Here is a 24,177-nt window from a genome sequence, read left to right as displayed (position 1 = left end):
CCTTAATAATGTAAACCTTCATTAAAAAACTGCATTTTGTGTTCAATTATGTTATCTTTGACTAATAGTTAACGGTTTTTGATGAGCAGAAACATTTAAGTGTGACAAACATGCAAAAGAATAAGAAATCAGGAAGGGGGCAAATAGTTTTTCACACCACTGTATATATATGTGGTCGCTGTCTTTGGCCCTGGAGCTGTAGAAATGTTCTCTAGAATGATTAACTGTACTTCAACACCTTGCAGTGTGGGTTTGCCAAATGTCGAAAGAACACTGCCTAAAATAAATAACTAGCGTGGGGATTGATGTCATCAGCAGGGAGAGCACTGGGTGCGCCATTTAGCAGCAATAATTGCATCAAAATAGAATCTATTACTGTATATGTCTTGCATTGCTGGTGAGACATTTTAGCCCTACTTTGCAGAATTGCTTTAAATTCACTCATTAGTAGGTCCTCACTGGCGAAATCTAAGCAGGCCAATCTACTGTCCGTCCAACTTCCTATTTACTAGCTTATTAAAAGCAAGTACATGGATTTCATATGATTTGTCTTTCCTAAAACCATGCAGATTACTTCACATAATAGAATTCTCCAGTATAGTCACCAAACTGAAGGTGCAGATTTGTATTCTCATGCTTTGGCTCTACTGTGGCCGATACTTTCTGTCCTGGACAAGCAAGGTAGTAACCACTGCTGTATGTACATGAAAGCAACATACAACAAAGAAAGGGAAAAAGCAAATGGGAAGGGTTTTTTGGGAGGGGGGGGGAAGGGAGAGAAAATACAAATGCAATTACTATGGAAAAATATCTGAAAGCAAGCAAAGGGGTTTTCTCCCCATGGGTGTTTGATTTCAAGCAATCTGAAGTTTAGGCCATTTATGATGAAAAGAATTTGTTGGCATTTGAAACACAAAGGCCAAAATTTTCTATTTTGACCTCAGTTGCGACTGGCTGTTTTAAGCTTTTCATTTGGAACATTTTAAACACTGGTTCCCAAACTGTGGGGCTAGTCACTCTGGGAGGCTGGGAGAAGTGTCGGAAAGAAGCTCAGTTAGGGCTCAAACGCATAAGTTGTTTTTTTTATGCCTTTACTAAGTGCACAAAAATGTTACATTTACAGTATATGCATTTGTAAAGCAGCTAAGTGTGTTTTTGTCAGTTCCAAATGCAACCCTCTATTTTACTGAATTATGAAAGCATGTAAGTGCAACAAAATGCAGTTAGTTGCAATGCAATAAAACGCAAAAGGAGTAAACCGCAACTCTGAACGCCCCCTGAATACAACCATGCAGAATATAACAGAATCAGCTAATGCGTTTAGGGGAGCTCAAATGTACATTAAATGCATTAAAAAACAGTGGGTTTGGGAGGAATACCTGTTTTGCTCGCCAACATTCACCTGAAAGCCCAGCTTGAAGGTCAGTTAGGGTGAAGGTTGGGTTGACAATATATTTGTGATCCTAGATATCCTTTGAACTATATTTGAATGACTAATATACCAATGTTTACCTCTATCTGTAACCTTGAGCTCTGATCCCAGGTTGAACCCCCAAGGGGGACTTGAAATGAAAAAGTCCAACAACTACTTTTATAGGTGGGATTCCTTTAACACAGTAATTAGGATTGAAAAGAAGGTTCATTAGCCTAAACAAAGAAAGTGCTCCCGCTTTGCTTGCAAATAATCCACTTTTCACAGTTAAGGCTGATGCCACACGTGGCATTTTTACGCTGCGTATTTTCAAATTTTCTCAGCAGCTGAAAAACGCCCGATATCATCATCCATAGAAATAACTTGAAAAGACTCAAAGCAAACCACACAATGCGGAAATACGCTAGAAAGCGCCTTAGCGCGGATTTTTCAAGCGTTGGCCGAAATACGCCAGTATTTGCACAGCAAGCTATTCCTATGTATACACAAAGGCAGCTGCCAGACCTAGCGGAAATACGCGGCGTTTTTTACTATTTCGCACTATTAGCACCATGGAAACGGGATTTGCTACATCACCAGTACTAGGCTGAAAAACGCCATAGTCAGGGGCTGTGTGGCTTGTGCGGCGTTTTGAGGCTGAGAAAAAAAGCAGCGTAAAAACGCCACGTGTGGCATCAGCTTAAAGGTAAAAGTCGCAATCAGTCTAGTTCTTGGATCAAGCCTACTATACACATTAATACTAGTAACAGTGTAGTCAAAAGAATATTGATTATATCAATTTTGTTTGCCAGTACAGAAGATTTGTTGAATGCATGTGGAACTATTTTATACTTGTCTCTTTTCTGGCGTATTAAAAACAGCATTTCAAATAGAAAATCACATGACTTAACAAAACATTTTTGATAATAAAATAAAAAAACATGCATAGACCTCTATTGAGTCTATTTACACTTCAACATACCTGTATAACCTTGTACAGGAACACTGGGACGGCTCGCTCCAGCTCCGTTCCTAGCCATAACAGTAGCATTAAAAGAGGAACTGCAGGGCACTGGTATAAAAAATTCCATGTAGGGTGTCCAATAGGATTCCAGTGTAAATATGGAGTCTGGGGCACCCTGAAGAGTGGCCATATATTCAATGCCACAGTGGCTACTTGACCAGGACACCCTTACTTCCTGTGGCTTTACATTTGCATGGTAGATTGAAGTGTTAATGTTATCAGGGGGGCAGGGAACTGTGGGGAAAAACACAGAAATGACCCTTATTTCCATTTCTCATTATGTACATGTTGTGTGTGTATGGGTGGAACTTTGAACTGAAACCAACAAAACAACCTTCTCATGGTTTTCTAGCCAGGTGGTTGGCTTCATTTGTGGATGAATTATTGTTTAACAACATAAAATGACTCTGGGGACTGCTAATTGAACCATATGCCAATCTGTAACAGGGTTTCACCATGAGGAATCAACTAGGAACCTACAACAAGTTGCAGGCGTTGAAGGTGATGGGCAAGAAGATATAGAAGCTTTTACAGAAGCTTTTTTAAACATAACTACAGGTAGGGGACCTGTTATCCATAAAGCTCAGGGCCTGAGATTTACCTGATAAGGGATTTTTGTAATTTGGATGTCCAAACCTTTGGTTTACTAAAAATTCATTTTAACATTATATAAAGCAAATAGGATTATTTAGCCACCAATATGGATTCATGAAGATTAGTTACCATCAAGTACAATCTACTGTTTTTCTTTTACAGGTATGGGATCCGTTATCCAGAAAGTTCCAATTTACAGAAAGGCCATCTCCCCCAGACTCCATTACAAGCAAATAATTTGGATTTTTAAAAATGATTTCCTTTTTCTCTGTAATAATAATAAAACAGTACCTTGTATTTGATCCCAAATAAGAAATAATGAATCCCTATTGGGGGCAAAACAATCCTATTGGGTTTAATAATGTTTAAATAATTTTTCAGTGGACTTAAGGTATGGAGATCCAAATCCAAATTACGGAAAGACCCCTTATCTGGAAAACCCGAGGTCCCAAGCATTCTGGATAATGGGTCCCATACCTGTACAGAGAAAAAGGGAATAATTTTTAAAAATGAAAATTATTTGATTAAAATGGAGTCTATGAGAGATGGCCTTCCCATAATTTGGAGCTTTTTGGCTAACAGGTTTCAGGATAACAGACCCTATACCTGTACCACTACACAGTCAACACAGTTTGCAGTATGAATACTAGATATAACTACCATTACTTCACCTATGAAAACTTTGAAACGTGTTTCAACCTGCAAGAAAACTGAGCTGAATCCTATGGGAAACTCTTACAACTGTATAGAAAATGTCACCTCTTTTCATCAAAAGGGTTGTTTACCTTAAAATTAACCTTTAGTATGATGTAAAGAGTGCTATTTTGAGACAATTTGCAATTGGTCTTCATTTTTTATTTGTGGTTTTCAAATTATTTAACTGCTTGATCAGTTCTTCAGTCTGAAATTCCAGCAGCTATCTGGTTGCTGGGGTCCACATTACCCTAGCAAACAGACAGTGGTATGAGTGAGAGACTGAAATATTAATATGAAAGAGCCTGAACTAAAAAAATAAGGAATAAAAAGTATGAATAACAATAAAACTGTAGCTTCACAGAGATTTTTTGTAGCTTCACTGAGTTTTCACAGAGAAAGAAGTCAGAAGAAGGAAGGCAAATAATTAAAAATAGATTAAAAATAAAAAATGAAGACCAATTGAAAAGTTGCAAAGAATTTGCCATTCTATAACATACTAAAATGTAACTCCCCTTTAGTAAACTACCTCCAATAACTACAAAATGGTGGGAATAAAAAAGGATATATTTTTTACAGTATTTGAGAAACCTTTCCCACCTATTTTTCCTGCCCATGTGTCCATCAGTTTTGGAATAAAACAAATACTGTATTGAGACCAGGAAGACACTTTCCAGTACATTCTAAACTCCACTCTCAAGATGATGAGAATGTACAGTCTGAAATAAATCTAATAATATGCCCATTAATGTAATGTATTTTTGTAATGTAACCTATTATAATGTATTATATGGAATTCCATCCTATCTGCAATAATGTGTTATAGGGGCTGATTTATCTGATTTATTAGCTGTAAACTTACCTGCATGAACCATGACAGTAGGACTGTGTTCACTAGTGCATTGGTCATTTAGCGCTATGACAGTAGCATTATAATTTTCCCCACATATTAGCTCACTGATATCACAAATTTGATCTGTCGTGTTGCAGGCCAGTATCCTTCCACTGCTGTCAATTAGGATTGCTTCATAGCTTTCTGCCCCGGGTGTAACCCCCCAAGAAAGTGTGGCAAAATCCATAGCACAATTGAAATTCACGTCCAGAATCTGTGGAACACATGGACCTGCAGCAGGCAAGTAGAATAAGGAAAAGGCACAGCAATAAATTTTGGGGAGACATAAGACCCCTAAATATCAGCTATCAGGTACTGTTTATATACTTGTTATTCAATATAGCAATGCTGAGTTATTTTGTGTATGTTTCGATTATCATTTAGGTGAATGGAAGGGGCAATTTGTAGAGTTTTGCAGCTGGCCTAACTGGAAATCATGTAAACAGCAAAACACTGTGGATCCCCCCATGTGATCCACAGTGTTTGTGCCAGGGGTAGTGAGGGTAAAGCCATAGAAAAATCTCATTCTGGATCTTACCAGTCTTTAGCTGAGCAAGGACACTGGACAAATTAGAACATTGTTCATTAACTGCCGTGACAGTGACATTGTAAATATGGCCACATTGCATGCCGCCGACATCACAAGTGCTTAGTGTGGTGTTACAGGAATGCGCCTCTCCATTTGGACCACTGATGTTTGAGATGTAGCTTTGTGCTCCAGCAGCTGAGTCCCAGGTCACAGACGCAGTGCTGTTATCACAGTTTATGATGGCTGCCACATTTTCTGGTCTGCAGGGTGCTATTAAAATAGAATGCAAAGAACAATGGAATGATTATTTACATCTATAACACAGAATGTAACTCATTATGAGAGCAAACAAGTAGTGCTACACTGAAAAACTAACTTTATTTGCCATGTTTTGAGCATCAAATAAGTCTTTCTACAGATTATTTGAGACTCAGTATGTTGTGGCAAATAGAATGAACTTGCAGTTTAGCACTGCTTTTTGGTTTGCTGCCCTAACTTCCATAGTGGTCTTCTAATAGAATATGTTGAGCGTTCTAAGCATTACTTGTGGAGCTAACTAGTGAATGAGATGGGAGTGAATGGGAGATAGCCCATTTGACCCTACTACAGCTACAGGAAATAGCCCATTTACTTAATGTTGTTATGATTGGTTCATCAGCATAACTACATAACACCGGATATCTCCAGAGGGGCCCAATGCACACAGCCATCCTTACCAGCTGCCTGCCTGCTCAAAGGAAGGAGAGTGGACTCCATGGTCCGGGCCCCTTGTGACTGCAGGGTCTGCTTCCCATAGTTATGTAGTTACATAGTTAAGTTGGGTTGAAAAAAGACCAAAGTCCACCGAAGTTCAAGTTGTAAGTGAACCCAACACATACACAAACCTATACTGACCTATCTATACACGCACATACATAAACAATATATACCAACATCAATACTAACTGTAGGTTTTAGTATCACAATAGCCTTGGGAGACTACATCTCCCTCCTTATTAGGGTAGGCAGGAGTCCCCAACCTTTTTTATCGACGAGCCACAATTAATTGTAAAAAGAGTTGGGAAACAACACCAGCATGAAAAATGTTCCTGAGGGAGCCAAATCAGGGCTATATCATTGGCTATTTGGCATCCTACAGAAGGCTTTTTTTTGCATTACACTGGGTTTTACGCAAACCAAAACATGGCTCCAAGCCAGGAATTAAAAAATAAGCACCTGCTTTGAGGCCACTGGTAGCAACATCTAAATGGCTTTTGAGCAACATGTTGCTTGAAAGCCACTGGTTGGTGATCACTGCGAAAGGGAAAGCAGAAATGAAAAGGAAGTAGTACAAAGTTGTTTGCCTTCACTAGTAATAGTAATACTGGCAACTTATCCTTAGGTTCCATGGGTAAATAAACATCAACAAAGTTGTTTGTATAGACATGAACTCACCGCTGTGAAACTGCAGGGCTAAACTCTCAGTGCTACACTGGTCATGAACAGCAGTGACTGTAACAGTGTAGGTTTGGCCACATTGTGGCAGTTCAGCGTTGCAGGTTAATTCTTTTGTACTGCATGAATATTTTCCACTGCGACCTACAACTGTTGCACTGTAATTCAAAGCCCCCTTCGTTGGAGCCCATGAGATATCTGCCGTATTCATTCCACAAACTACCACTGCATTTATATTGGATGGAACACAAGGAGCTACAAGTGAAAAGAAATAAGAAGTACTGAGTAAATTAATGGCTGGAACTGGGAAGAGTACTGTTTCTGGTATAGTCCATCAACAGTTCAATTATTCAAAAGTAATTATTCTACATACATTCATTATTATCATCATTCATTTAGTGACATTAAGCGATGCAGGTCTTTACATTTTTACTGGATAACAGAGAATTACAATAATCTATGAAACCAATGTAAAAAAATAATACATAGAGATTAGAAGAGGCTGCAAGAGCTTACAATCTAAAGACATGGGCATTATTATTATGGTTATTATCATTCACCCATATTTAAAACACCATGTGGCACCAGAGCTGCACTGGTGTCCGATTGAGTACGTGCCACATGGTGCTTTGATTTGGTGTTTCTCCCTGTGCTGCAGGTCTGGGGCATTGCACCCGGACCTCCGATAAGATTTTTTTTTTTTTTTTTTTTTTTAAGATAAGATTTTTTTTAAAGATTTTCTGAGTTGTGTGGCTAATTGAGTAGAGCAAGCAGTTGTAGTGAAAGGCTTGGGGCATGGGCACCCGAGCCCTCTATTTAACCTGGTGAGCTTGTCTCCATATTTATAAACTGATTGCTTGCTTTAAATTGTAACTGGTAGCCAACAAGTTCCTTTAAATATATAAAAAGGCTGTTTTACCCAAGATAGGTTGGTAGCCTTTTGGTATAGTAGTGTGTTCATTCACCCATATTTGTTTGATCATTGGTGTGTGTATGGCTACCTAACAATCCTGACCAATATCCATGTACTATAGATATCAGACAGATTATCAGTTAGGCAGCCGATGCCCCAGCTATTAAGGAGTTTGTGCCATGTGGAGATGTAACTGGGAAGATTTGGCAGTGCTCTCAGATTAGTATTATGAATTGAGTATTATGAACCTTATACTCAAATAACCAATCAATCTTATATCAATATCCTTGAATAAAGATTATGTGAAACTCTTACGATTCAGATATACATGAAGTTTTATATGTGTGCATATGTGGTCCTGCCAGTTCCATCTGATATCCATGTACTGTGGACACCAGTCAGTTTTGGATCGGGCACTGCATGCTGCATTGGCAGATGAGGAGGTGAAGAGATGCAGTGTCGTGTGTAGCTCCTTATACACTGTCTGTCCAGTCGGCCCATTGGCTGATCCATCACGGAGCATACCTCATTTTTGTTGCCTATTATTCCAAAGTTCTCTGTTATTTTAAAACTATATCCATATAATTTACCTGTGTAAAATGTGACTGGTCTGGCTGTGCTGTTGCACCTGGAGTTGGATGCTGTTAAAGTTATGTTGTAGGGCTGGCCACACGCCAATCCAGTGATGTTACAGGTTCTGTTTTGAGTGATGCACTCACTTGTCCACTCATTCACGCCAGTCACCTCTGCATAATACATATCAGCCCCGGGAACAGTGTTCCACCACAATGACTCCATTTCGGTCCCACACAAGGGATCTATCTTTATGCCAGTAGGAATACATGGAGCTAGAATACAGAATTAAAAATACTTTTCATTGAATGAATAGACACTTCCATCCCTTGGTTTTCTATATGAGAAACTGTGATCTATTTTATTTGTTGCATTCTCCTCATGAAACAGTCCCCTATTTACTGTGCAATGTCACGCTTCATTTATGATGCACATTATGGAACTACTCTTCCTGATTCTGATTTCCAGAATGAATTGATCTGTAACCATGTAACTATGTAAAAAGACTAAGTCACCTAAAAGTCACTTCTAATACACAAGAGAAATGAATAAATGGCACTCTGATTAAATCAGTAATCTATTGATGTCAAACATCATATGACCTGCATAAGCATTCATTTAGTGGCCCCTTGGCTTATTATAATCATAGAACTTGTCAATGGCCTGTAATATTCTTTTAGTTTACAATATAGGGGAATATTATTATTTTCTAAATATCCTACAATGACTCCCGTTGTGTATTGTATATCCTGCCATTCAGATGGCTGCTTCCTTACTTTCAAAACCCAGTAGTATTTCTGTGCTAAATTGGCTAGTGACATAACAAAACAAGACCCCTACCTGACAGCTTTAAATTTATTATTAACCCCTGCCAAGTGTTGGGATTTCTGAGCACATTGGTAAAAAGAGAGCCCAGAAAAATGAAGGAGCTAAGCTATGTCATTTTATAAACACTTATCTCAGATTGCTAAAGCCGCACAGTACTGATTGGGTTTAATCAGGGCACTTATGGAAATGATAATACCCCTTAAGCCTTTTAAGAGCAATGGAATGAGGAGACTCATAATCAGTCCACACTAATGTAGCGTTTCATCTACATCTATACATGCAGCTCAGCCTTTTCCATATTAGTAACTCTATTTACAGTCTATAAAACTTTGAACTGGTTGAAGGAAAAGAAAAGCCTATTCTAAGTTCTATAAAAATACATTAATATAAATAAAACAGAACATAACTAAGAGTAGATGAAACTATACTTATTTCAAATGCCTTAAGATCAACTAACTTATAAATTAACTATAAGGGGTCCAGCTCCACAATTTTCAGAATCTGGGAATGTTCACATAATAAAAGATAACCACTTACAACCCATGTATTCTCCCGCATCATAAACAGGAACAGGAAGTTCATAAGAGAGCTGGCATGCTGGTAAAACTTATTATTGGTACTTACTAGGAAAGTCCAATAATGCTTTATTAATTCTGTAATAATACTATATTAAATTATGATACAGGTATGGGATCCCTTATCCTAAAACCCGTTATTCAGAAAGCTCCAAATGACAGAAAGGCCATCTCCCATAGGCTTAACCAAATAATTGAAAATTTCATAAATGATTTTCTTTTACTCTGTAATAATAACAATAACAGTACCTTGTACTTGATCCCCATAAAGATATAATTAATCATTATTGGAGGCAAAACAATCCTATTGGGTTTATGTAATGTTTAAATGATTTTTTTTTAGCAGACTTAAAGTGATAATGGCACTAAAAATGTACTCTCAAAATAGTAACGTACGTTAAACGTTACCTATTGGCATGTTGTAAGTTTTTCAGATAGTTCTACTTTTGTAAGTAATTATGTTTGTTTGAGAACCCCAACATACTGTTCCTTGACTTTAGCTTATTCTTCCGCTTTTTCTTTTTATTCTTAGCACCCCCCCCATTTTCTAAACGCTACTCCTCCTACAGTTTTAGGGGTACAACACCCAAACTCCCCATACTTCTTTGCCCTATAGCGGAGCAGGTTGTTTGTGCTTTTCTAAGCGATCCCGCCCCCCGTCTTTTTGTGGCTCCGCTCCGAACACCCCAATTTTCCCATTGACTTTGACACAGCAACAGCAACATTTGCTGGATGACCCAAAGTGGGAGGGGCCAAACAACAGCCAATCAAATTTCACCCATTGACTTTAATGGGGAAATTAAAAACTGCTGCCAAGCTCTGCAAGCTTTGTGGCTACACTCCCGACACTTGAATCACATATTCATGGGGTCAGCTTGAATGAAAATGGATATTGGCTACAAACAGCCAATCATATTTTACCTGTTGACTTTCAATGGGGAAAATCAACCTGCTGCCATTCTCACAGTATTACCAGGGCACCCAAACTCTTCACACACTAGGGGACTGCATTTTTAGGTTTAGATTTCATCTATTGAATTGTTTTGGTTTAAATTTAAAATGCTGCCATTCTTATACTATTTATGCCAGGGTTCCCAAACTTTGCACAGTCAGTCACTGGCTGACTACATATTCGGGGTTAGAAAAAGTGGGTGGAGTCACAACAGCCAATAAGAGTTCATCCATTGAATTTCATCGGTTTAAATTTAAAATGCAGACATTCTCACACTATTTATGCCAGGGTGCCCACTGTTTGTCACTGGGTGACTTTGACTTAAGGTTAGAAAACCCCCAATCACAATTCACCTACTGACTTTTATTGGTTTAAATTTAAACTGCTGCCATTCTTTAACCATTCTAGGGTCCCTTAACTTTGCAGAGTCAGTCACTGAGTAACTGCAGTTCCACATTAGAAAAAGTGGGTGGAGCCACCAACCACCAATCAGATGTCACTCGACTTTCAGTGGGGAAGTTTAAATTGCTGCCATTCAGACACTATCAAAACCAGGGCCCCCAAACTTTGCACAATGGTTTTTACTATATAACTGTGGTCCAAGGTTAGAAAAACTGGGTGGGTCCAACAACAGATCAGATTTCATTCAGTGATTTCATGTTTTTCAAACCAACATGAAGTTTGTTCTCAAACTTCCCTTTCTAGTTGTTACTTGAAGTTCCTAAACCTGACTGTTTTGCCAACCTGGCTGTCCCTTCTCAGCCTGTCAGTTATAGCTTCTAATATGATAGAAGCTATATGGCCGCCCCCTCATAGAGGAACATGGAGGATCAGATAGGTAATGTAAAAGCACTGGGCAATTACTTGTAGGGCAAAATGATAATTAGCATGCAATGACAATGATAGATGTCCGTATCTCTTTAAGGTATGAAGATCCAAATTACAGAAATATTCCTTATGTGAAATGCCCCATGTCCTGAGCATTATGGATAATAGGTCCCATACCTGTATTTAGTTTTGACTGAAGAAAAGGTAGAAGCAGTGTAATGTTTGGAGGTAGGCAAGTATATACCTGTATCCATTACCTACCAGTTTCGATGCTTATAGCATTGCTTATTGGCCCAGTGCACTGACTGTTAAAAGCAGATACAGTTGCTGAGTATATCTGTCCACATGGCAAGTTTAGGAAAACACATTTCTTCTCTGTTGAATTGCAAGTCTGAGTAAGGCCATCATGTCCGGTCAGGTAGGATGTAAAAGAATGTGCATCGGCCATCTGCTCCCAGGACAAAGTGATAGAGCTTGCGACACAGCCCACCTCTGCTTGGAGAGTTTCGGGAGCACAGGGTGCTGGGAAGAAAGAAAAACATTACATTCAGATCATTAGACTTTAGACTTTAGAAACTTAAGAGCTACAGAACAATTTACTTAACTGTGACAAAATATGGTCTTCATTCTTTTTGCAATTGGTAGGAGTTAAGTCAGAAAGTGAATAACAGATATGGCCATTCCATTTCCATTTTCTAGCTTTATTTTATTTCTAATAGCCATGATGTATATACTGGGGAATATATATTTATTGGAATTGAAAGGCAGTCTCTACCAGCTACATTCAGTAGTTCAGATACATACCTGTAATAAGCTGTAAAACAGTGCTGCTCTCCCCGACACATTGCTCATTTAACGCGATTACACTGACATTGTATGTGAAACCACAGTGCAAAGAAGGGATCCTGCATGTGGTTGACTCTGTGTCACAAGTGAAGTTTTTCCCATCTGGCCCTATTGCCAACGCTGTGTAATTCAGAGCCCCCGGGGTTTTGCTCCAAGACAGAACTGCACTGTTGACCTCACAATCAGTCACGGCAGTGAAATTCTGAGGCACACATGGCCCTATAAAATGCAAACAAACCACTATAGCTATTTTTTTATACCTTTACCAAAACAAACACAAGTATATAAGCAACATTCACAGGCAGCCCTGCTAGTGTACTGTTAGTTGATTATAACACAGTAGGTGGGCTATGGGAGGTGAAAGGAAGGCTGAAGTTAGCTATCGTAATACAATAGCAGTTTAGGCTACATTAAACATACAAAGTAAAGCAGTAACACTTTCATAATGCAAAACCTATATATATATATAGGTATGGGATCTGTTATCCAGAATGCTCGGGACCTGGGGTTTTCCGGATAAGGAATCTTTCCGTAATTTGGATCTCCATAACTTGAGCTCTGTTAAAAAACCTTTTAATAGTGAATAAATCCAATAAGCTTGTTTTGCCTCCAATAAGTTAATTTGACCTTAGTTGGGATCAAGTACAAGGTTCAGTTTTATAATAATTTTCAAAAATTTTAATTATTTGCTTATAATGGTGTCTATGGGAGATGGCCTTTCTGTAATTCAGAACTTTCTGGATTATGGGTTTCTGGATAAGGGATCCCATACCTGTGTATATATATTTTTTTTTTTTTGAGGGAATTTGCCCGAATTGGTATTGGTGACCAATTATGTATGGCGTTACATGGATAGGATACATTGATGACATGTTCCAAGTGTGACAGGGCAACAATAGGACAATAAAAAATATGTGTCTGATCTTATTCTAAACTCAGCAAAGCCATAGTTCTTTATACTAAGGCGATAATTGCATATTTGCATGTAAAAGTGGATAAGACCCTTTTTGAATTACTTATGTATATATGAAAAGTACTGACAGAAATCAGTTCCTACACTTTTAGAGCTCTTATCTGTATCATGTAAAAAGGTCTTTACCATTCAGCCAGTTAGCTAGAATTGATAGGATTAGATTGAATGAGATGACCCATAAATCCAGGACTAGGGGATACCCTATTACCTTTTAAGGGGTGAGATGAATAAATTGAGGAATGTGATAGAGGCACATGGCCACACCTGACCCTACTGTCCTACAGTATGTACACTTATGAAGTGCACTTTCATTCTGTACCTGTTGAGAAGATCCCTGCAAAGGTGACTTTGCTTCTGCAAGTTCTACCAACGGACTCCACAGTCATGTTGTATTTCTTGCCACACTTTATATTGCTCACTACACAGCTTGTTGTTGTTGAGTTGCAGTACAAAGTCTCCCCGTGTTGTGTTGTGACAGAGGCTATGTACATCAGTGCTCCAAGGGTTGCTCCCCATGAGAGTGTTGCATGGTCATCACCACACTGATATTGCATGTGTAAGTCATTTGCAAGACAGGGAGCTAAAAGAAAATGGAATGGGAAATGTAATGACTTAATGGAACCCAGATTTTATTTAGGAACTGTTTTGCCCTTGTGCATACTTTTCAGTGATCACTACCTGTATCATACACAGAATGTTATAGCACAACAGAATTTCATGATACCGTGTTTCCCTGAAAATAAGACACTGTCTTATATTTTTTTAAGCTCCAAAATATGCACTAGGCCTTATTTTCAGGGGATGTCTTATTTTTTCATGAAGAAGAATACAGTACACATTTATTCCATCATTTGGGTGGGTGTCTTATTTTCGGGGGGTGCCTTATTTTCCGAGGGGGTGAAAAATCGGGGGGGTGCCTTACTTTCGGAGGATGTCCTATTTTCGGGGAAACAGGGTACTGTGCTGCACCCAAGTTATTAAAATATTTTAGATGCGCCAATCATTTTGTGTGTGTGTGCAGCTGCAGTTCCAGGGGTTTAAGGAATATTTCTAAGCAGAGTCCAGGTATTAGGCCCTTGCACTTGGCTCTGCATCCATAACTTTGAGCCTATGCGCACAGTAAGTTATATATTAATGATACTGGTTGTGAAGCAAAGGTAGTTTGCTATTAAAAATTAGTTTAAAAGTGTTCTCAAAAACTGTCAAACAATGTAATTTTAAGCATCTTTGCAATATACATTTGTTGGATACTTGTAATAGCTTTACAGGTATTTGTAATTGCCATTTAAAGCAGTATTTGTCTGTTTATATTCTTTGCACTCCTGACACTGCACTGTTTTGCAACAGCTACTGTGCAAAAACAGCGGAGGGTGCAAAAACAGTAGGAGGGTGACATTTTTGTTTGAGTTATATAAGGATATATGAATATATAGTAGTTGGTCTCAGTTTTGTGAAGGCTAAGCCTTCCCAAATCTCTATTGTTCCCTGCCTATGCTGGAGAAAGACTGACTCCAGTTACAGAGTCAAACCCAAAGGACAGAAATGGATAAACAAACACTTCTTTCAGTGGTAAATATGGTAAAGGTAAAAAAGCTATGCCAATTTTTCATAAAAGTCCATTTGCACTGCACTTACTTGTATAAACTGTAATGGCTTCACTGGAATTACTGCTACATGTGTGCCCCACTGAGAAAACAGTGGCATTATATTCTAAGCCACAGGAAAGCTGGGTAAAATTACATGATGTGCCAACTTCTTGACATTCATACTCTTCTCCGTGTGCTCCAGTCAGTAACCCAATGTAATTAACAGCTCCCTCAGCTGCTGCCCAAGACATGATGGTGTTGTTAGAGGTGCAACTGACCTTTGCCTGGACATGGCTTGGCACACAGGGCACTGTACAAAACAAAAACATTTACTCATATCAGTCAGGTGGCCAATTCTCATGTTTAATATCTTCACTTACCAATGGAAACACATTTCAAACCTGCAAGCAGCAAGTCACATTTTATTTATTTTACAAATAATATATAAAGTCTAAACCAGTGGTGTGAGTAGAATCCCACAGGCACCAATGAAAAGACCCCTTCCTTGTCACCCACCACAGTTAGCCAACCATTACATATACCCTGGGCCTGATAATTCATTGGGGTATGGTGATTTGGGAAGGGAACAAGATGGTGTCCTTCGCCCAATATATGTATATACCAAAGTCACCACACTTTAGTATGCAGAAAATCACTTGTATCAAAATAGATACAAGCCACATAAAAAAATGTTACATGCTGTTTTTATCTGTTTCAGTATGAGTGGTGTTTTAAGTGATGAAGAAGAGTGCTGCAGACACACTGTGATATTATAAATTACGAGAAAGCCCAGAATTATGGAAAGCTCATCTCCCATGGAGTCTATTTAAAGCAAAATTAAAAAAAAAAAAATTAAATATGATTTTTTTTTCTGTAATAATAAAACTGTACCATGTACTTGATGGTAACTAAGCTGCATGATTCCATACTGGAGGCAAAACAATCCTACTGGGTTTATTTCATAGTTGCATAGTTACATAGGGTTGAAAAAAGACAAGAAGTTCAACCCTTCCAATTAAACCCAGCACACACAACCTATACTTACCAATCTATACACTCACATACATAAACTTTATATACAACCACTAATACTAACTTTAGATATTAGTATCACAATCTTTTTTTGTAAACATGTTCTTCGGGTACCTGACTTCCTCTCTCAGAATAATCCTTCATTCCTGTGGCCAGAGTCCCCGCAGTTTTCTCCCCTCTCCTGCTCCCCCCTCCCATAAGAATGCATAAAATTCACTCCCCCCTCCCTTAGGAATATGTGATCTAAGGTATAATGGCTAGAGCTGCAAGCAGGAAGCTATGAACACCAAGCTAAAATGGCTGCTGCAATCAGAGAAAGCTTCTCGGGCTCTTAACTCAGGTATAGTAAAGCTTTCTGCAGCATAAATATAGCGTTCTAGGTGGCACTAATGTGGCAAATCTAAAATGCCAAAATGACTTTCCTTCTCCTTTAAATAAATCCAATATTTCCACCACCAGTAATCTTATTCATGATTTCTTTAAAAGGGCAGTACCATAATTATGTGTGTGTATATAGCGTGTTATTATTTATACAGCAGCAGTGGCTAGCTCCATGTTGTATGTTACCTAGCTACAGTCAGGTGACAAAAAAAGGGCAACCATTTGGGGGTTTTAACTTTGAAAACAAGTAAGCTGCAGGTACAATTTAGTCCCGTTGTTAAATTAGTGGCATTCTTAATGAATTAGATAAAAGTGAATGTAGGTCAGCTCAGACCAGGGATGACTTTGACATTGCTGGCCAGCTGGAAGTATATTGCAATATATAGAAAAACAATCTCTGTTTTTTGTTTTTTTTTTAAAGGGGAAGGCATTTCTTGTTAGCTTAATGCACAGAATGTCTTAATGACCTATAGATATTGATAATATGTGAGTGCAGAGGATCTCTTGTTGTTGTCTATTTGTATTTTGTGGTCACAGCCTCATTCACCCCTTATATAAAATATTTTGGTTGAGCACAACCACAACTAAGCTCTCTGCACTAATGATGCAGCCCCCCCTCGACCACACATGGGCCAGTATTGCAGCTGATAATAATGATATAATAGGTAGCTTATGTGTACATAAACTTGTTTTCTTACCTGAGAGTAATTCTGTTGGAACACTAGGCGCACCTTCACACTCATTATTAAAAGCACTCACTGACACGCTGTACGATTCTCCACACCGAAGGCTGCCAACTTCACATCCCAGATTGGTGCTGTTGCATGTGAGCTCCACACCTCTAGATGATGTTAATGTGGACAAATACCTTAGGGCTCCAGAAGTTTTATACCAGCTAACACTAGCCACAGAACTGCTGCAAATCATTTGTGCGCTTATATTCTTTGGTTGGCACGGCACTGAAAACAAGCAAGAGAAGCAGTTACATATGTTTCTTGAATGGTTTCTCTATTAGAGTATCTTGCTGCACCTTCTTCCTATGAATCTGTTCCTGGTCTAGCTTAATATTGACTCTTTTCATGACTTCCCTACCTTGTTTCTCCCTTGTGCATAGTCTCAAGTGAGTGTTCTGCCATTCCCTGGAAACCTCCTGCTTACATTATGCATAAGGCAGCTTTCCTAGGGGAGCGTACCCTCTGAACCCAAGCTGCCCAGCACTGTGCCAGCCTTGGCTAAGAAGCAACTTTTCTTTCTTTAGCACTGCAAACTGGAAAGTTTGTCTTTTATTATGATCTAGCAAACCCCACTCTTATGGTCCTCATTTTTTAATTTTTGAATAATTGTTTTATGTACCTGAAACAACCATGCACCAAGCATTTAAAAAGAAAAACAAAGAAGAGCAAAGTTGCCTTAGGTTTCAGAACTTCTGTCGGCAACATATGAATGTTTAATTGAGAGGTGAACATCCTTTTTAAATGATCAATGCCAACTTTATGTGCAAATTGGAATGTTATACAGATACCTGGCTTTAGATGAGACACTAAGCAGGTGATGTTACAATGAGACTGCTTGAATTCACTAACTTTCGGGAAAGGTCCATGTTAAACAATTAATGTAATGCTATGTAAGGAAAGTACTTACCTGTCTGAACACTTATGGGCTGGCTGAAGGCACTGCTGCAGGTATTTCCCACTGCAGCAATGGTAACATTGTACTCAGTACCGCAGGCTAGCCGTGGGAAAGTGCATGCTCTGTTCAGTGCATGGCAGATGAATTGTTGCCCCTGGGGTCCAGATGTCACTGCAGTGTAATTCACGGCTCCTGGGGTTACAGCCCAAGACACATTTACTACATTAGACTCACAGCTTATGTCAGCCTGCACTTTGGTGGGTACACAGGGAACTGTATGGATCAAAGCAAATAGTAAATATTATGTTTAACCTTCTGCTTTAAATATTGAATCCATTAACTATAGTTAATGTCATATGCTCATCAGAGCAATTTTGTACAAAAAAATATTCACACCTGCACTTTTGTGTTTTTCCCACTGCAGCCAATGGGTGTAGCAGGAGGCAGTCATGGCTGTTTTTATGCCAATGAAAAAAATGCCAGTATGATAAAAAGTTATATGTGCAATTAGCTTTAGTCTCTTCCTGTGAATCCTCCTAATCTCTTGTTGAGGCGACAAAGTACCAGTCATGATGTAAGAGACAGAGTCATGATATAAGCATTAGCCTGATGGTTTAGCTCCCAGACAATAAAATACAGTGGGAGTGTGGCCAAAACAATTTATGGCAGAGAGGATTCATAGCAATTATAGTCAGGGCTTGGCTCCAAAACCAAATATAATTCATAGAATAATGTACATTGCAAAGATGTGGAACCAAATTTGGTGTCCCGGCCCTATTTGTTTCTGCAGCTATATTCCTTTGGCCCAAAACACCACAATTTTTTATATCCCACTCTATTTTCTACCATATGTGGAAGACACTGTGGCTCAGTAGTTAGGACTGCTGCCTTGAAGTGTTAGAGGAATCACTCAGGCACCTTACTGAGAATTTAGAATTACCTGTTACTCACCTGATATAAGAGCTATAGGAGAGCTGGATGCACTCTGACACCATTCATTAAAAGCTGTTACAGTTACAGTGTAAATCTGCCCGCATTGCAGGTTTTTAACCTGACAGCCAAGTTCAGTGCTGTTACACATCAGTATCTCTCCTCCAGATGCCTGTAATGTTGCTGAGTATCTCAGGGCTCCTGGGGCAATATCCCAACTCACAGTGGCAACAGAAGCCGTGCAGTCTATTGTAGCAGTCACATTCTGTGGCTGGCATGGAACTGTAATGGTAAGCACACATGCACAATTTAGTACCCATGCTGGCAGTGGATATGGAATATTTATGAATGTAGGAGTAACCCATTGTAAGATTCCACCTTTAGAAGTGACAATAAAACTATATGCAAACTACAAATAGCCCAAAGGCAGATATTATCTTACCAGTTGTGATTGTAGTAGGGAGACTTTCTAGGCTTCTGCACTGAGTGCTGATGCCTGAGACAGTTGAGGTGTATACCTGCCCACAATGGAAATCTGTAATATTACAAGTCATGGCACTGGTGTTGCAGGTGAGTGTCTCCACATTTGGAGCAGTGACATTGGAGATATATCTTGCTGCTCCTAGTGTTCTGCCCCAAGACAATGATGCTGTGTTGGTATCACAACTGTACTGTGGGGGATGCTGCTCAGGGACACAGGGAGCTGGAAAATCAACAATTTATTAACAATGATTATTTAACAGTGAAAGTATAGATTTATTAAAATAAAATTATCTGTACATCAGATCCTGCAAAAGACTCTTTTGTTGAACTTTTGTGTAGGGAACCATCTCTCACATACTGTACCTGTGGGAAAGGTCACTGTTGAGGTGACGTTGTTGTTGCAATTTACACCAAAGGTTTCCACGGTCATAGTGTATATCTGCCCACAATTTATACCATAGACTATACAGCTTGTTTGTCTTGTGCTGCAGTTCACATTTTCCATGTCTTGCATGCTGACAGTAGCTGTGTACCTCAACGCTCCGAGGGCTGCTTTCCAGGAGAGCTCTGCATTGTCATCATTGCAGTTATATTGCATATTTAGCTCTGTCGTTCTACATGGAACTGCGGCAAAAAGGGACAGAGTTCATACAGAGGTTGCTATTACTGTAGCTATTTAATACAGAGAACAGTAAATGTAATCATGGTGGCAGCAGTTTAACAATTTAAAAGGAACTTATTTTCTAGTATTTTGCATTTCTTTAATGTTCATTTATGTTAAAAGTATAGAAACTTTGTGTCGCTCCAGATGTTGCTTTGGTTACAATTTCGAACTGGTTATATAAAATCCTAATCTGAGACCTTATACTATTATAACTATTTATTAGGACTATCAATTTCCATAGTAATTGCATTTTCTGAATACTGACCAGCCTGAATTGTTGCAGTGGCACTTGGTTGGCTGCTACATGTATATCCCTGTGCTGAGACAGTGGTGTTATACTCCAGTCCACAGGAGAGATTGGAAAAGCTACACATTGTGTTCACCCCTTGGCAGACGTGCTTATCTCCAGCGGGACCAGTTAGTACTGCAGTGTAATTCAGGGCTCCAAGGGATGAATTCCAAGTCACGGTTACTAAATTAGAATCACAGGTGACGCCTGCCTGTATAGCACTTGGGACACAGGGCACTGTATAGAAAATAAATTGTACATATTAAATCCCCTGCACCTCACATTGACTAAAGCAAGCTTATAGGTACTGTATTTGCATGAAATATTTGAACCTGAATATTATTAGTTTGGCATTTCCTAAAGCCAGAGAATGTTCCTATCAAATGCATGCCCAACGTTTTTTTTTCTTTGAAAATTCAGTACAACACATGGCTATGATAAATTTAGTAGAGAAAGCAAAAAAAATGACACCCATTGTTTTTTGCCTTCAAAATCAATTTAATTTACTGTCCAATTAAGCATCTCTTTGGAAAATTTGCTTTGGACCAGCCTAAGGACCCCCAATTAATGCTCCTTACAAATGAAAGCTGTTATGGATTCTGGGAGTTGTGGTATCAATGTAGCAGGCTCAACATCCCATCATTAATTTTTTTTATTGTATGATGACTTACAAGCCTTACTGCTTAATGGCAGGTATAATACAGTTACACACTTACCAGTATAAAATATAGCCACGGCACTTCCATCACTGCTACATGTGTGTCCCACAGCAACCACTGAAGCATTGTATTGCAAACCGCAGGAAAGCTGGGGGAAACTGCATGATGTGTTGGCTGTTTGACATTTATACTTCTCTGTAAGTGGCCCGGTTACTGTTACAGTGTAATTCACAGCTCCTTTGGCTACAGCCCATTGCACAGTGGCTACATTAGATGCACAGTTGACCTCAGGATGTACTTCAGTGGGCACACATGGCACTGTATATGGAAAAATAAATGTTTCAGTTAGAAAACCAGGCAGCAATAATGTAGAAAATTGGGAAACAAATAGTGAGTAAATAACTGAGAGGAAAAAAATTTAAAACTGCAATTATGAAAAAGAACTGCAAACTGGAAGAGGAGTGCAAGGTACAAACTTTAGCTTTCTTTGTATCTTTATTTTGGAATAGTAATATGTCTAAAAATGTTATAAGCTTTGATATTTGGGACCATCAGCAATGTATATATAGCTACACCTGAGCAAGGGAAGGACTTTCTCCTCTAGATACAATGCACATAATTCTTAGATCTAGTCAAGACAAGGTGTTCTGGGACCATTCTTGGTTTGTGTTGACATTGTTGTACCATGTCACTGTTACCTATCCAGAGAGTTAAACCGGGGCCTTTTTGTTCATCAGAACCCTTTCCGTTCTGCTACAGAATCTCTACTAACATGCATTCCTTATTGTACTGTTTATTGCAGTTGTCTGTTTCTGGTTAATAAGGCAATTAAATCTATTGCCAAAATACAGTAGCTACACAGGTATTGTCTTAATTGACAAGCAAGCTAAGAGCAGGTAGTAACACTATTGATGAGTTTGTCCAGTCAGAAACTCAAATGAAGAACCAAGCCTTTCCGGTACAGAGACTGCCATCAGATAAGTTTACCCATGAATTATTTGCTGTGCATTTTTAAAGCAATTTGTAATGGAACCAGCTAATACTTGTAAGCCCTCATCTTCCTTGAATCAGAGGAAAACTTTGGGACAGTGGGATTTCAGTGGGATGTCTATAATTGATTTTATTAGAAACTTTTAGGGCTGTATTCCCCATCAGCAGAGGAATGCAGAAATTCACACAACATTGGTTAATTTAACTTTCATATCAGCCCCACTCCTTTACAAGTCCATGAGAAATGAGAATGTCATGTCCCCAAACCAAGATGATTCCTGAACAGTCAAACTCTTAACTATAAATGTTTTCTCTGTTCACTGAAATTTAAAGGAGAAGGAAAGTAATTTGGCATTTTACTACCAATAAATTTGCCACATTAGTGCCACCTAGAACACTATATTTATTCTGCAGAAACCATTACTATACCTGAGTAAAAAGCAATAGAAGCTTTCTCTCTTTGTTTAAGATAGCAGCTGCCATTTTAAGTAGCTTCCTGCTACAGCTCTAGCCCTTGGTAGCTCAGATCACACATTCCTAAGGGTGGTCGGAGTGAGTTCATGAATTCTTATGGGAGGGGGGAGCAGGAGAGGGGAGAGAGGAGAGAACTGCGTAGACTCTGAGAGAGGAGGTCAGATACCCTAAGAACATGTTTACAAAAAGGAGACAAGAAATCCTGTGTTTCTTTTCATAGAGGACTTCGTTTTTACCTTTCCTTCTCCTTTAACAGAAAACCTGCTCAGATGACTTTAAAATTACTCTCCCTCCCTCTCTCTCGTGCTCTCTCTCTGTCTGGTAGCAGGAGACCTACAGATGCAGTTTATTTTGAAATATATTTAAAACAACTGAAATTATTTTTATACAATATATATAGGGCTAGAAATAAAGTTCATCAAGATTTAATGTTAAATCACTGACCATATATATTCCCTTCTGTGGTTATGGCCATTAGTGAGTTTCTGTTTCTTACCTGATTCAAAAGCTATAGGAGAGCTGGACGCACTCTGACACCATTCATTAAAAGCTGTTACAGTTACAGTGTAAATCTGGCCGCACTGCAGGTTTTTCACCTGACAGCCAAGTTCAGTGCTGTTACACATCAGTATCTCTCCTCCAGATGCCTGTAATGTTGCTGAGTATCTCAGGGCTCCTGGGGCAATATCCCAACTCACAGTGGCAACAGAAGCCGTGCAGTCTATTGTAGCAGTCACATTCTGTGGCTGGCATGGAACTGTAATGGTAAGCACACATGCACAGTTTAGTACCCATGCTGGCAGTGGGTATGGAAACAGAAGTGATAAATAATAAATATCATAAGAGTAACCCACAGCAACTATTCAGTAAAAAGGTTTTATCTCAAGAACTTTAAAGAAATTGAAAATACTACTGCTACTGAGCACTGCTATACTGTACAGTTTATCCTATACTTGCCAATTCCCTAACCAAATGTGACAATAGAACTATATGTAAACTACAAATAGCCCAAAGGCAGATATTATCTTACCAGTTGTGATTGTAGTAGGGACACTTTCTAGGCTTCTGCACTGAGTGTTGATGCCTGAGACAGTTGAGGTGTATACCTGCCCACAATGGAAATCTGTAATATTACAAGTCATGGCGCTGGTGTTGCAGGTGAGTGTCTTCACATTTGGAGCAGTGACATTGGAGATATATCTTGCTGCTCCTAGTGTTCTGCCCCAAGACAATGATGCTGTGTTGGTATCACAACTGTACTGTGGGGGTTGCTGCTCAGGGACACAGGGGGCTGGAAAATCAACAATTTATTAACAATGATTATTTAACAGTGAAAGTATAGATTTATTATAAACAGATGTTCTGTATATCAGATCCTGCTTGTTGAAAAAAAGAGTCTTTGGTTGAACTTGAGTGTGGGGAACCATCTCTCACATACTGTACCTGTTGGAAAGGTCACTGTTGAGGTGACGTTGTTGTTGCAATTTACACCAAAGGTTTCCACGGTCATAGTGTATATCTGCCCACAATTTATACCATAGACTATACAGCTTGTTTGTGTTGTGCTGCAGTTCACATTTTCCATGTCTTGCATGCTGACAGTAGCTGTGTACCTCAACGCTCCGAGGGCTGCTTTCCAGGAGAGCTCTGCATTGTCATCATTGCAGTTATATTGCATATTTAGCTCTGTCGTTCTACATGGAACTGCGGCAAAAAGGGACAAAGTTCATACAGAGGTTGCTATTACTGTAATTATTTAATACAGAGAACAGTAAATGTAATCATGGTGGCAGCAGTTTGACAATTTAAAAGGAACTTATTTTCTAGTATTTTGCATTTCTTTAATGTTCAATTATGTAAAAAGTATAGAAACTTTGTGTCGCTCCAGAAACTTTGTGTAGCTTTGATAACAATTCCACCCTGGTTATATAAAATCTGAGACCTTATGCTATTAGAACTATGATAAGGACTACTAATTTCCATATACATTGCATT

General features: G+C 38.9%; 1 protein-coding gene across 2 annotated transcripts in view; it reads right to left on the bottom strand.

Annotated features, from left to right (window-relative positions):
• The window catches only part of LOC100492420, a 42,951-nt gene that overhangs the window by 3,237 nt on the left and 15,537 nt on the right, over positions 1-24,177 (bottom strand). Inside the window, exons 10-28 of one of the 2 annotated variants that reach the window (XM_031901044.1) lie at positions 23,626-23,886; positions 23,213-23,473; positions 22,679-22,939; positions 20,776-21,036; positions 20,036-20,296; positions 19,470-19,730; positions 19,066-19,326; positions 18,645-18,905; positions 17,706-17,966; positions 16,763-17,023; positions 14,701-14,961; positions 13,385-13,645; positions 12,051-12,311; positions 11,508-11,768; positions 8,081-8,338; positions 6,578-6,832; positions 5,153-5,413; positions 4,585-4,845; positions 2,394-2,669 (exon numbers count right to left, since the gene is read on the bottom strand). In XM_031901044.1, the coding sequence (XP_031756904.1) occupies positions 2,394-2,669; positions 4,585-4,845; positions 5,153-5,413; positions 6,578-6,832; positions 8,081-8,338; positions 11,508-11,768; positions 12,051-12,311; positions 13,385-13,645; positions 14,701-14,961; positions 16,763-17,023; positions 17,706-17,966; positions 18,645-18,905; positions 19,066-19,326; positions 19,470-19,730; positions 20,036-20,296; positions 20,776-21,036; positions 22,679-22,939; positions 23,213-23,473; positions 23,626-23,886 (4,965 nt within the window). The remainder of the gene's footprint in view (positions 1-2,393; positions 2,670-4,584; positions 4,846-5,152; positions 5,414-6,577; positions 6,833-8,080; positions 8,339-11,507; positions 11,769-12,050; positions 12,312-13,384; positions 13,646-14,700; positions 14,962-16,762; positions 17,024-17,705; positions 17,967-18,644; positions 18,906-19,065; positions 19,327-19,469; positions 19,731-20,035; positions 20,297-20,775; positions 21,037-22,678; positions 22,940-23,212; positions 23,474-23,625; positions 23,887-24,177) is intronic. The other variant, XM_031901045.1, reaches the window with a different exon arrangement.

This window comes from Xenopus tropicalis, chromosome 4, assembly GCF_000004195.4.
Source record: "Xenopus tropicalis strain Nigerian chromosome 4, UCB_Xtro_10.0, whole genome shotgun sequence".
Taxonomy (NCBI): domain Eukaryota; kingdom Metazoa; phylum Chordata; class Amphibia; order Anura; family Pipidae; genus Xenopus; species Xenopus tropicalis.
The sequence above is the reverse complement of the archived record's forward strand: the minus strand, read 5'-3'. Positions and strand labels throughout refer to the sequence as shown.